Source organism: Oncorhynchus mykiss, chromosome 15 (genome assembly GCF_013265735.2).
Source record: "Oncorhynchus mykiss isolate Arlee chromosome 15, USDA_OmykA_1.1, whole genome shotgun sequence".
NCBI classification, from domain to species: domain Eukaryota; kingdom Metazoa; phylum Chordata; class Actinopteri; order Salmoniformes; family Salmonidae; genus Oncorhynchus; species Oncorhynchus mykiss.
Genome location: NC_048579.1, coordinates 77,715,790 through 77,728,289, shown reverse-complemented (window position 1 = coordinate 77,728,289; position 12,500 = coordinate 77,715,790). Strand labels below are relative to the sequence as shown.

Sequence of the window (12,500 nt, the reverse complement as noted above, 5' to 3'; positions counted from 1 at the left end):
CAGAGAGGTTCCACTTCCAGACAGTTGACAGAGCCACTTCCTCTTCCAGACAGTTGACAGAGTGGTTCCACTTCCAGACAGTTGACAGAGCCACTTCCTCTTCCAGACAGTTGACAGAGGCACTTCCTCTTCCAGACAGTTGACAGAGCGGTTCCACTTCCAGACAGTTGACAGAGCCACTTCCTCTTCCAGACAGTTGACAGAGCGGTTCCACTTCCAGACAGTTGACAGAGTGGTTCCACTTACAGACAGTTGACAGAGAGGTTCCACTTCCAGACAGTTGACAGAGCCACTTCCACTTCCAGACAGTTGACAGAGCGGTTCCACTTCCAGACAGTTGACAGAGCGGTTCCACTTCCAGACAGTTGACAGAGCTGTTCCACTTCCAGACAGTTGACAGAGCCACTTCCTCTTCCAGACAGTTGACAGAGCGGTTCCACTTCCAGACAGTTAACAGAGAGGTTCCACTTCCAGACAGTTGACAGAGCGGTTCCACTTCCAGACAGTTGACAGAGCGGTTCCACTTCCAGACAGTTGACAGAGAGGTTCCACTTCCAGACAGTTGACAGAGCGGTTCCACTTCCAGACAGTTGACAGAACGGTTACACTTCCAGACAGTTGACAGAGCGGTTCCTCTTCCAGACAGTTGACAGAGCGGTTCCACTTCCAGACAGTTGACAGAGCGGTTCCACTTCCAGACAGTTGACAGAGTGGTTCCACTTCCTGACAGTTGACAGAGCGGTTCCACTTCCAGACAGTTGACAGAAAGGTTCCACTTCCAGACAGTTGACAGAGCGGTTCCTCTTCCAGACAGTTGACAGAGCGGTTCCACTTCCAGACCGTTGACAGAGTGGTTCCACTTCCAGACAGTTGACAGAGTGAATCCACTTCCAGACAGTTGACAGAGCCACTTCCTCTTCCAGACAGTTGACAGAGCGGTTCCACTTCCAGACAGTTGACAGAGTGGTTCCACATCCAGACAGTTGACAGAGCGGTTCCACTTCAACACAGTTGACAGAGCGGTTCCACTTCCAGACAGTTGACAGAGCCACTTCCTCTTCCAGACAGTTGACAGAGAGGTTCCACTTCCAGACAGTTGACAGAGCCACTTCCACTTCCAGACAGTTGACAGAGAGGATCCACTTCCAGACAGTTGACAGAGCGGTTCCACTTCCAGACAGTTGACAGAGCGGTTCCACTTCCAGACAGTTGACAGAGCCACTTCCTCTTCCAGACAGTTGACAGAGCGGTTCCTCTTCCAGACAGTTGACAGAGTGGTTCCACTTCCAGACAGTTGACAGAGCCACTTCCACTTCCAGACAGTTGACAGAGCGGTAACACTTCCAGACAGTTGACAGAGCCACTTCCTCTTCCAGACAGTTGACAGAGAGGTTCCACTTCCAGACAGTTGACAGAGCCACTTCCTCTTCCAGACAGTTGACAGAGAGGTTCCACTTCCAAACAGTTGACAGAGCGGTTCCACTTCCAGACAGTTGACAGAGCGGTTCCACTTCCAGACAGTTGACAGAGCGGTTCTACTTCCAGACAGTTGACAGAGAGGTTCCACTTCCAGACAGTTGACAGAGCCACTTCCACTTCCAGACAGTTGACAGAGCCACTTCCACTTCCAGACAGTTGACAGAGCGGTTCCACTTCCAGACAGTTGACAGAGCGGTTCCACTTCCAGACAGTTGACAGAGCCGGTTCCACTTCCAGACAGTTGACAGAGCGGTTCCACTTCCAGACAGTTGACAGAGCCACTTCCACTTCCAGACAGTTGACAGAGCGGTTCCACTTACAGACAGTTGACAGAGCCACTTCCTCTTCCAGACAGTTGACAGAGCGGTTCCACTTCCAGACAGTTGACAGAGAGGTTCCACTTCCAGACAGTTGACAGAGCGGTTCCACTTCCAGACAGTTGACAGAGCGGTTCCACTTCCAGACAGTTGACAGAGCGGTTCCACTTCCAGACAGTTGACAGAGCGGTTCCACTTCCAGACAGTTGACAGAGCGGTTCCACTTCCAGACAGTTGACAGAGCGGTTCCACTTCCAGACAGTTGACAGAGCGGTTCCACTTCCAGACAGTTGACAGAGCGGTTCCACTTCCAGACAGTTGACAGAGCGGTTCCACTTCCAGACAGTTGACAGAGCGGTTCCACTTCCAGACAGTTGACAGAGCGGTTCCACTTCCAGACAGTTGACAGAGCGGTTCCACTTCCAGACAGTTGACAGAGCGGTTCCACTTCCAGACAGTTGACAGAGCGGTTCCACTTCCAGACAGTTGACAGAGCGGTTCCACTTCCAGACAGTTTACAGAGCGGTTCCACTTCCAGACAGTTGACAGAGCGGTTTCACTTCCAGACAGTTGACAGAGCGGTTCCACTTCCAGACAGTTGACAGAGTGGTTCCACTTCCAGACAGTTGACAGAGCCACTTCCTCTTCCAGACAGTTGACAGAGTGGTTCCACTTCCAGACAGTTGACAGAGCGGTTCCACTTCCAGACAGTTGACAGAGCGGTTCCACTTCCAGACAGTTGACAGAGCGGTTCCACTTCCAGACAGTTGACAGAGCGGTTCCACTTCCAGACAGTTGACAGAGCCACTTCCTCTTCCAGACAGTTGACAGAGCGGTTCCTCTTCCAGACAGTTGACAGAGTGGTTCCACTTCCAGACAGTTGACAGAGCCACTTCCTCTTCCAGACAGTTGACAGAGCGGTAACACTTCCAGACAGTTGACAGAGCCACTTCCTCTTCCAGACAGTTGACAGAGAGGTTCCACTTCCAGACAGTTGACAGAGCCACTTCCTCTTCCAGACAGTTGACAGAGAGGTTCCACTTCCAGACAGTTGACAGAGCGGTTCCACTTCCAGACAGTTGACAGAGCGGTTCCACTTCCAGACAGTTGACAGAGCGGTTCTACTTCCAGACAGTTGACAGAGAGGTTCCACTTCCAGACAGTTGACAGAGCCACTTCCACTTCCAGACAGTTGACAGAGCCACTTCCACTTCCAGACAGTTGACAGAGCGGTTCCACTTCCAGACAGTTGACAGAGCGGTTCCACTTCCAGACAGTTGACAGAGCCGGTTCCACTTCCAGACAGTTGACAGAGCGGTTCCACTTCCAGACAGTTGACAGAGCCACTTCCACTTCCAGACAGTTGACAGAGCGGTTCCACTTACAGACAGTTGACAGAGCCACTTCCTCTTCCAGACAGTTGACAGAGCGGTTCCACTTCCAGACAGTTGACAGAGAGGTTCCACTTCCAGACAGTTGACAGAGCGGTTCCACTTACAGACAGTTGACAGAGCGGTTCCACTTCCAGACAGTTGACAGAGCGGTTCCACTTCCAGACAGTTGACAGAGCGGTTCCACTTCCAGACAGTTGACAGAGCGGTTCCACTTCCAGACAGTTGACAGAGCGGTTCCACTTCCAGACAGTTGACAGAGCCACTTCCACTTTCAGACATTTGACAGAGCGGTTCCACTTCCAGACAGTTGACAGAGCGGTTCCACTTCCAGACAGTTGACAGAGCGGTTCCACTTCCAGACAGTTGACAGAGCGGTTCCACTTCCAGACAGTTGACAGAGCGGTTCCACTTCCAGACAGTTGACAGAGCGGTTCCACTTCCAGACAGTTGACAGAGCGGTTCCACTTCCAGACAGTTGACAGAGCGGTTCCACTTCCAGACAGTTGACAGAGCGGTTCCACTTCCAGACGGTTGACAGAGCAGTTCCACTAAAACGACGAGGAACAGTTACTGACAACCATGTCTGTTGATTTGTTTTTCCCCCAGAAGGATTCATGTCATTAGTCATTGACGTGTTCTCCTCCTCTCTTCATTATGTTCTGTGTCAGTCTCAGTCATCCTTAAGTTCCATGTTGTTCTCCTCCTCTCTTCGTTATGTTCTGTGTCAGTCTCAGTCAGCCTTAAGTTCCATGTTGTTCTCCTCCTCTCTTCGTTATGTTCTGTGTCAGTCTCAGTCACCCGTCCTCTCGTCATATACCATTTAACAGCTCTGTTATTCTGCGTAGCAAACATCCCTCCACACTGCTCTGTCTAATCAAACATCCCTCCACACTGCTCTGTCTAATCAAACATCCCTCCACACTGCTCTGTCTAATCAAACATCCCTCCACACCGCTCTGTCTAATCAAACATCCCTCCACACTGCTCTGTCTAATCAAACATCCCTCCACACTGCTCTGTCTAATCAAACATCCCTCCATACTGCTCTGTCTAATCAAACATCCCTCCACACTGCTCTGTCTAATCAAACATCCCTCCACACTGCTCTGTCTAATCAAACATCCCTCCACACTGCTCTGTCTAATCAAACATCCCTCCACACTGCTCTGTCTAATCAAACATCCCTCCACACTGCTCTGTCTAATCAAACATCCCTCCACACTGCTCTGTCTAATCTAACATCCCTCCACACTGCTCTGTCTAATCTAACATCCCTCCACACTGCTCTGTCTAATCAAACATCCCTCCACACTGCTCTGTCTAATCAAACATCCCTCCACACTGCTCTGTCTAATCTAACATCCCTCCACACTGCTCTGTCTAATCAAACATCCCTCCACACTGCTCTGTCTAATCAAACATCCCTCCATACTGCTCTGTCTAATCAAACATCCCTCCATACTGCTCTGTCTAATCAAACATCCCTCCACACTGCTCTGTCTAATCAAACATCCCTCCACACTGCTCTGTCTAATCAAACATCCCTCCACACTGCTCTGTCTAATCAAACATCCCTCCACACTGCTCTGTCTAATCAAACATCCCTCCACACTGCTCTGTCTAATCAAACAGTTTGAAAGTCTCCTATAGAGTGAAACTAATTTGTATGTAATGAGTGAAGCCTTGGGGAGGAACAAGGAGACAAGGTGCAGATTCCCCAATTCTTCCTCCTCCTCACCCCCACCCTCTCACTCCTCACCCTCTCCCTCCTCCTCACCCCCAACCTCACACTCTCCCCAGTCTCCAACCCTCCTCCCCCTCCTCACCCTCTCCCTCCTCCTCACCCCTCCCTCACCCTCTCTCCAGTCTCCAACCCCCCTTCCTTTGTTTTCCCTCCCCAGCCAATCAGCTGTCCTGTCCCGGGCTGTGTGGGTGTGTCTCTCTGACTGTTCTCTTTGCATTCCTCTGCAGGCATCTCAATAACAATAGAATCCGCACCCTGGGAACTCAGTGCTTTGACGGCCTTCACAGCCTGGAGACTCTGTAAGTTGACCTCTCATTATCACGTAGACAACTACTGCCATTTGAAGATTCTTTGCCCTCTTCATCTCTCTTCTCCCTCCTCCTCCCTTCATCTCTCTACTCCCTCCTCCTCCCTTCATCTCTCTTCTCCCTCCTTCTCCCTCCCTCTCTCTTCTCCCTCCCTCTCTCTTCTCCCTCCATCTCTGTTCTCCCCCACCTCCCTCTCTTCTCCTTCCTCCTCCCTTCATCTCTCTTATCCCTCCTTCTCCTTCCCTCTCTCTTCTCCCTCCGTCTCTCTTCTCCCTCCATCTCTGTTCTCCCCCACCTCCCTCTCTTCTCCTTCCTCCTCCCTTCATCTCTCTTCTCCCTCCTTCTCCCTCCACCTCTCTTCTCCCTCCATCCATTTTGGGTCTGGGTGCACTGAAGCATACTAGAAGCCGTTGGCTAGTTGGTTGGCTGGCTGGTTGGTTGGTTGGCTGGATGATTGGCTGGCTAGTTGCCTGTCTGGCTTGCTAGTTGGTTGGCTTGCTGGTTGGTTGGCTGTTTGGCTGGTTGGTTGGAAGGTTGGCTTGCTGGTTGGCTTGCTGGTTGGCTGGCTGGCTGGCTGGCTGGCTGGCTAGCTAGCTGGTTGGCTGGCTGGCTGGTGGGCTGGCTGGTTGGCTGGCTGGCTGGTTGGCTGGTTGGCTGGCTGGCTGGTTGGCTGGCTGGCTGGCTGGCTGGTTGGCTGGCTGGCTGGTTGGCTGGCTGGCTGGCTGGCTGGCTGGCTGGTTGGCTGGCTGGCTGGCTGGTTGGCTGGCTGGCTGGCTGGCTGGCTGGCTGGCTGGCTGGCTGGTTGGCTGGCTGGCTGGCTGGCTGGCTGGCTGGCTGGCTGGCTGGCTGGCTGGCTGGCTGGTTGGCAGGTTGGCTGGCTGGTTGGCTGGCTGGCTGGCTGGTTGGCTGGCTGGCTGGTTGGCTGGCTGGCTGGCTGGTTGGCTGGCTGGCTGGCTGGTTGGCTGGCTGGCTGGTTGGCTGGCTGGCTGGCTGGTTGGCTGGCTGGCTGGCCAGTTGGCTGGCTGGCTGGTTGGCTGGTTGGCTGGCTGGCTGGCTGGCTGGCCGGTTCATTAAAGGAATCCCCTAACACGGAATATACTATTTGTCATGTAGTTAAATATATTCCCTGCAAAAATCACACACTCCCATGGCTTTTACATGTTCATTCATTTTGCATTTAGTGGGGCTTGTGGGTAACAGAGAGACGTGTGGGTAACAGAGAGACGTGTGGGTAACAGAGAGACGTGTGGTAACAGAGAGACTTGTGGGTAACAGAGAGACGTGTGGTAACAAAGAGACTTGTGGGTAACAGAGAGACTTGTGGGTAACAGAGAGACTTGTGGGTAACAGAGAGAATTGTAGATAACAGAGAGACGTGTGGGTAACAGAGAGACTTGTGGGTAACAGAGACGTGTGGGTAACAGAGAGACTTGTAGGTAACAGAGAGACTTGTGGGTAACAGAGAGACTTGTGGGTAACAAGGAAACTTGTGGGTAACAGAGAGACTTGTGGGTAACAGAGAGACTTGTGGGTAACAGAGAGACTTGTGGGTAACACAGAGACTTGTGGGTAACAGAGAGACTTGTGGGTAACAGAGAGAATTGTAGATAACAGAGAGACGTGTGGGTAACAGAGAGACTTGAGGGTAACAGAGACGTGTGGGTAACAGAGAGACTTGTGGGTAACAAGGAAACTTGTGGGTAACAGAGAGACTTGTGGGTAACAGAGAGACTTGTGGGTAACAGAGAGATCTGTAGGTAACAGAGAGACTTGTAGATAACAGAGAGACTTGTGGGTAACAGAGAGACTTGTGGGTAACAGAGAGACTTGTGGGTAACAAGGAAACTTGTGGGTAACAGAGAGACTTGTGGGTAACAGAGAGACTTGTGGGTAACAGAGAGACTTGTGGGTAACAAGGAAACTTGTGGGTAACAGAGAGACTTGTGGGTAACAGAGAGACTTGTGGGTAACAGAGAGACTTGTGGGTAACACAGAGACTTGTGGGTAACAGAGAGACTTGTGGGTAACAGAGAGAATTGTAGATAACAGAGAGACGTGTGGGTAACAGAGAGACTTGAGGGTAACAGAGACGTGTGGGTAACAGAGAGACTTGTGGGTAACAAGGAAACTTGTGGGTAACAGAGAGACTTGTGGGTAACAGAGAGACTTGTGGGTAACAGAGAGATCTGTAGGTAACAGAGAGACTTGTAGATAACAGAGAGACTTGTGGGTAACAGAGAGACTTGTGGGTAACAGAGAGACTTGTGGGTAACAAGGAAACTTGTGGGTAACAGAGAGACTTGTGGGTAACAGAGAGACTTGTGGGTAACAGAGAGATCTGTAGGTAACAGAGAGACTTGTAGATAACAGAGAGACTTGTGGGTAACTATGAAACGTGTGTCTTCCAGATCGTTGTGGACGATCCCCCCCCCCATAAAGAATAGTGTATCAGTAATGGCAGCAGCTGCTTGGACACAGCCGGCATATTCTCCTCAGGGAGGGGTCTCTGTCTCCACCCTGCGGGGGGTGAGGAGTGCTCACATTAACTCTCCATGTGTCACATGACATCTATTCAGCTCCAGGGACTGGGAGCTATTCGTTAACCCCCTGCCTGCCTGCCTGCCTTCCTTACAAACCTCCTTTATCCATTTGTCATTTTGATAATGGTTAGACATTTACATGTCCACACAAGCAAAGGGCCGATCGTCACATGATCATCCAAACCTAGAGGTCCCCCCCCCCACAGTATTACATACAGGACCTTTATCCTGGCTGCTTCTCCATACAACAACATGTGAAACTAAGTGTGTAGTTCCTATACCTTAAAAACACACAGGCATAGGATGTTACTCTCTTCCTGGTGCCATCCTGGGTCTCCACGACAACAGGTGATTTATGGTGTCAGAGTAACACTCTGTTCCTGGTGCCATCCTGGGTCTCCACGACAACAGGTGATTTATGGTGTCAGAGTAACACTCTCTTCCTGGTACCATCCTGGGTCTCCACGACAACAGGTGGTTTATGGTGTCAGAGTAACACTCTCTTCCTGGTACCATTAGGGGTCTCCACGACAACAGGTGGTTTATGGTGTCAGAGTAACACTCTCTTCCTGGTACCATCCTGGGTCTCCACGACAACAGGTGATTTATGGTGTCAGAGTAACACTCTCTTCCTGGTACCATCCTGGGTCTCCACGACAACAGGTGGTTTATGGTGTCAGAGTAACACTCTCTTCCTGGTGCCATCCTGGGTCTCCACGACAACAGGTGATTTATGGTGTCAGAGTAACACTCTGTTCCTGGTGCCATCCTGGGTCTCCACGACAACAGGTGATTTATGGTGTCAGAGTAACACTCTCTTCCTGGTACCATCCTGGGTCTCCACGACAACAGGTGGTTTATGGTGTCAGAGTAACACTCTCTTCCTGGTACCATTAGGGGTCTCCACGACAACAGGTGGTTTATGGTGTCAGAGTAACACTCTCTTCCTGGTACCATCCTGGGTCTCCACGACAACAGGTGATTTATGGTGTCAGAGTAACACTCTCTTCCTGGTACCATCCTGGGTCTCCACGACAACAGGTGGTTTATGGTGTCAGAGTAACACTCTCTTCCTGGTACCATCCTGGGTGTCTACGACAACAGGTGGTTTATGGTGTCAGAGTAACACTCTCTTCCTGGTACCACCCAAAACCAAATGGAAAACTAACTGCCCATGGTAGAAATATGTTTTATTGAAGAGCAGAGTTATAGCTAGCTATATGCAGAATACATACTCTGGTGGCTCCATTTTAGTGCTACATAAATGACATCATTTAGAAAGAACGAGAGAAAATAAGAGAAAAAGAGAGTGAGGCATATACCTTTACTGTAAAACAACATGCATCTTAGAAAACACTCCCTGGCTTAGTAGTACTGTGTTTATTTAGTAGTACTGTGTTTATTTAGTAGTACTGTGTTTATTTAGTAGTACTGTGTTTATTTAGTAGTACTGCGTTTATTTATCAAAACACTCCCTGGCTTAGTAGTACTGCGTTTATTTAGCAAAACGCTCCCTGGCTTAGTAGTACTGTGTTTATTTAGCAAAACACTCCCTGGCTTAGTGGTACTGCTTTTATTTTCTGTCTCTCTCTGTCTCTGTCTCTCTCTCTCTGTCTGTCTCTGTCTCTCTCTATCTCTGTCTCTCTCTGTCTCTCTCTCTCTGTCTCTCTCTCTCTGTCTCTCCGTCTCTCTCTATCTCTGTCTCTCTCTGTCTCTCTCTCTCTGTCTCTCTCTCTCTGTCTCTCTGTCTCTGTCTCTCTCTCTGTCTCTGTCTCTGTAATTATTTGTAATTCTTTATTAGGATCCCCATTAGCTAATGCCGTAACTTTAGCTAATCTTCCTGGGGTCCAACACCAACTAACAAGACATTACAAACAACCACACATCAAGACTTCACACACATTCCGCAAGTAGACAATACAGATCATTAAAATACCTGACAGGAAACACATTAAACATTCAGTTGACGCTTTCTATTTCCTGTCCAGTCATATGGTCTATCACATTAGATGTTCTTTCTATTTCCTGTCCAGTCCTATGGTCTATCACATTAGATGTTCTTTCTATTTCCTGTCCAGTCATATGGTCTATCACATTAGATGTTCTTTCTATTTCCTGTCCAGTCATATGGTCTATCACATTAGATGTTCTTTCTATTTCCTGTCCAGTCCTATGGTCTATCACATTAGATGTTCTTTCTATTTCCTGTCCAGTCATATGGTCTATCACATTAGATGTTCTTTCTACTTCCTGTCGTGATGTACTTGTTGCCTGAGAAATATGGATTGGTAAAGAGGTCCATTCAGCTGAGAAATATGGATTGGTAAAGAGTTCCATTCAGCTAGAAATATGGATTGGTATAGAGTTCCATTCAGCTGAGAAATATGGATTGGTAAAGAGGTCCATTCAGCTAGAAATATGGATTGGTAAAGAGTTCCATTCAGCTGAGAAATATGGATTGGTAAAGAGTTCCATTCAGCTGAGAAATATGGATTGGTAAAGAGGTCCATTCAGCTAGAAATATGGATTGGTAAAGAGTTCCATTCAGCTAGAAATATGGATTGGTAAAGAGTTCCATTCAGCTGAGAAATATGGATTGGTAAAGAGGTCCATTCAGCTAGAAATATGGATTGGTAAAGAGTTCCATTCAGCTGAGAAATATGGATTGGTAAAGAGGTCCATTCAGCTAGAAATATGGATTGGTAAAGAGTTCCATTCAGCTAGAAATATGGATTGGTAAAGAGGTCCATTCAGCTGAGAAATATGGATTGGTAAAGAGGACCATTCAGCTAGAAATATGGATTGGTAAAGAGTTCCATTCAGCTGAGAAATATGGATTGGTAAAGAGTTCCATTCAGCTGAGAAATATGGATTGGTAAAGAGGTCCATTCAGCTGAGAAATATGGATTGGTAAAGAGGTCCATTCAGCTGAGAAATATGGATTGGTAAAGAGTTCCATTCAGCTAGAAATATGGATTGGTAAAGAGTTCCATTCAGCTAAAAATATGGATTGGTAAAGAGTTCCATTCAGCTAGAAATATGGATTCGTAAAGAGTTCCATTCAGCTAGAAATATGGATTGGTAAAGAGTTCCATTCAGCAGAGAAATATGGATTGGTTAAGAGGTCCATTCAGCTGAGAAATATGGATTGGTAAAGAGGTCCATTCAGCTGAGAAATATGGATTGGTAAAGAGTTCCATTCAGCTAGAAATATGGATTGGTAAAGAGTTCCATTCAACTAGAAATATGGATTGGTAAAGAGTTCCATTCAGCTAGAAATATGGATTGGTAAAGAGTTCCATTCAGCTGAGAAATATGGATTGGTAAAGAGGTCCATTCAGCTAGAAATATGGATTGGTAAAGAGTTCCATTCAGCTAGAAATATGGATTGGTAAAGAGGTCCATTCAGCTAGAAATATGGATTGGTAAAGAGTTCCATTCAGCTAGAAATATGGATTGGTAAAGAGTTCCATTCAGCTAGAAATATGGATTGGTAAAGAGTTCCATTCAACTAGAAATATGGATTGGTAAAGAGGTCCATTCAGCTAGAAATATGGATTGGTAAAGAGTTCCATTCAGCTGAGAAATATGGATTGGTAAAGAGTTCCATTCAGCTAGAAATATGGATTGGTAAAGAGTTCCATTCAGCTAGAAATATGGATTGGTAAAGAGTTCCATTCAGCTAGAAATATGGATTGGTAAAGAGTTCCATTCAGCTAGAAATATGGATTGGTAAAGAGTTCCATTCAGCTAGAAATATGGATTGGTAAAGAGTTCCATTCAGCTAGAAATATGGATTGGTAAAGAGGTCCATTCAGATAGAAATATGGATTGGTAAAGAGTTCCATTCAGCTAGAAATATGGATTGGTAAAGAGTTCCATTCAGCTAGAAATATGGATTGGTAAAGAGTTCCATTCAGCTAGAAATATGGATTGGTAAAGAGTTCCATTCAGCTAGAAATATGGATTGGTAAAGAGTTCCATTCAGCTAGAAATATGGATTGGTAAAGAGTTCCATTCAGCTGAGAAATATGGATTGGTAAAGAGTTCCATTCAGCTAGAAATATGGATTGGTAAAGAGTTCCATTCAGCTAGAAATATGGATTGGTAAAGAGTTCCATTCAGCTAGAAATATGGATTGGTAAAGAGTTCCATTCAGCTAGAAATATGGATTGGTAAAGAGGTCCATTCAGCTGAGAAATATGGATTGGTAAAGAGTTCCATTCAGCTAGAAATATGGATTGGTAAAGAGTTCCATTCAGATAGAAATATGGATTGGTAAAGAGTTCCATTCAGCTGAGAAATATGGATTGGTAAAGAGTTCCATTCAGCTAGAAATATGGATTGGTAAAGAGGTCCATTCAGCTAGAAATATGGATTGGTAAAGAGGTCCATTCAGCTGAGAAATATGGATTGGTAAAGAGTTCCATTCAGCTAGAAATATGGATTGGTAAAGAGGTCCATTCAGCTAGAAATATGGATTGGTAAAGAGGTCCATTCAGCTGAGAAATATGGATTGGTAAAGAGGTCCATTCAGCTAGAAATATGGATTGGTAAAGAGTTCCATTCAGCTAGAAATATGGATTGGTAAAGAGGTCCATTCAGCTGAGAAATATGGATTGGTAAAGAGGTCCATTCAGCTAGAAATATGGATTGGTAAAGAGGTCCATTCAGCTAGAAATATGGATTGGTAAAGAGGTCCATTCAGCTGAGAAATA

The 12,500-nt window shown here is 47.2% G+C and overlaps 1 protein-coding gene across 1 annotated transcript in view; it reads left to right on the top strand.

The window, feature by feature from the left end:
• Positions 1 to 12,500, top strand: part of LOC110490687 (leucine-rich repeat-containing G-protein coupled receptor 5-like) — a 119,422-nt gene that overhangs the window by 66,577 nt on the left and 40,345 nt on the right. Inside the window, exon 5 of the mRNA XM_036945432.1 lies at positions 5,162 to 5,233. Coding sequence (XP_036801327.1) covers positions 5,162 to 5,233 — 72 coding nt within the window. The remainder of the gene's footprint in view (positions 1 to 5,161; positions 5,234 to 12,500) is intronic.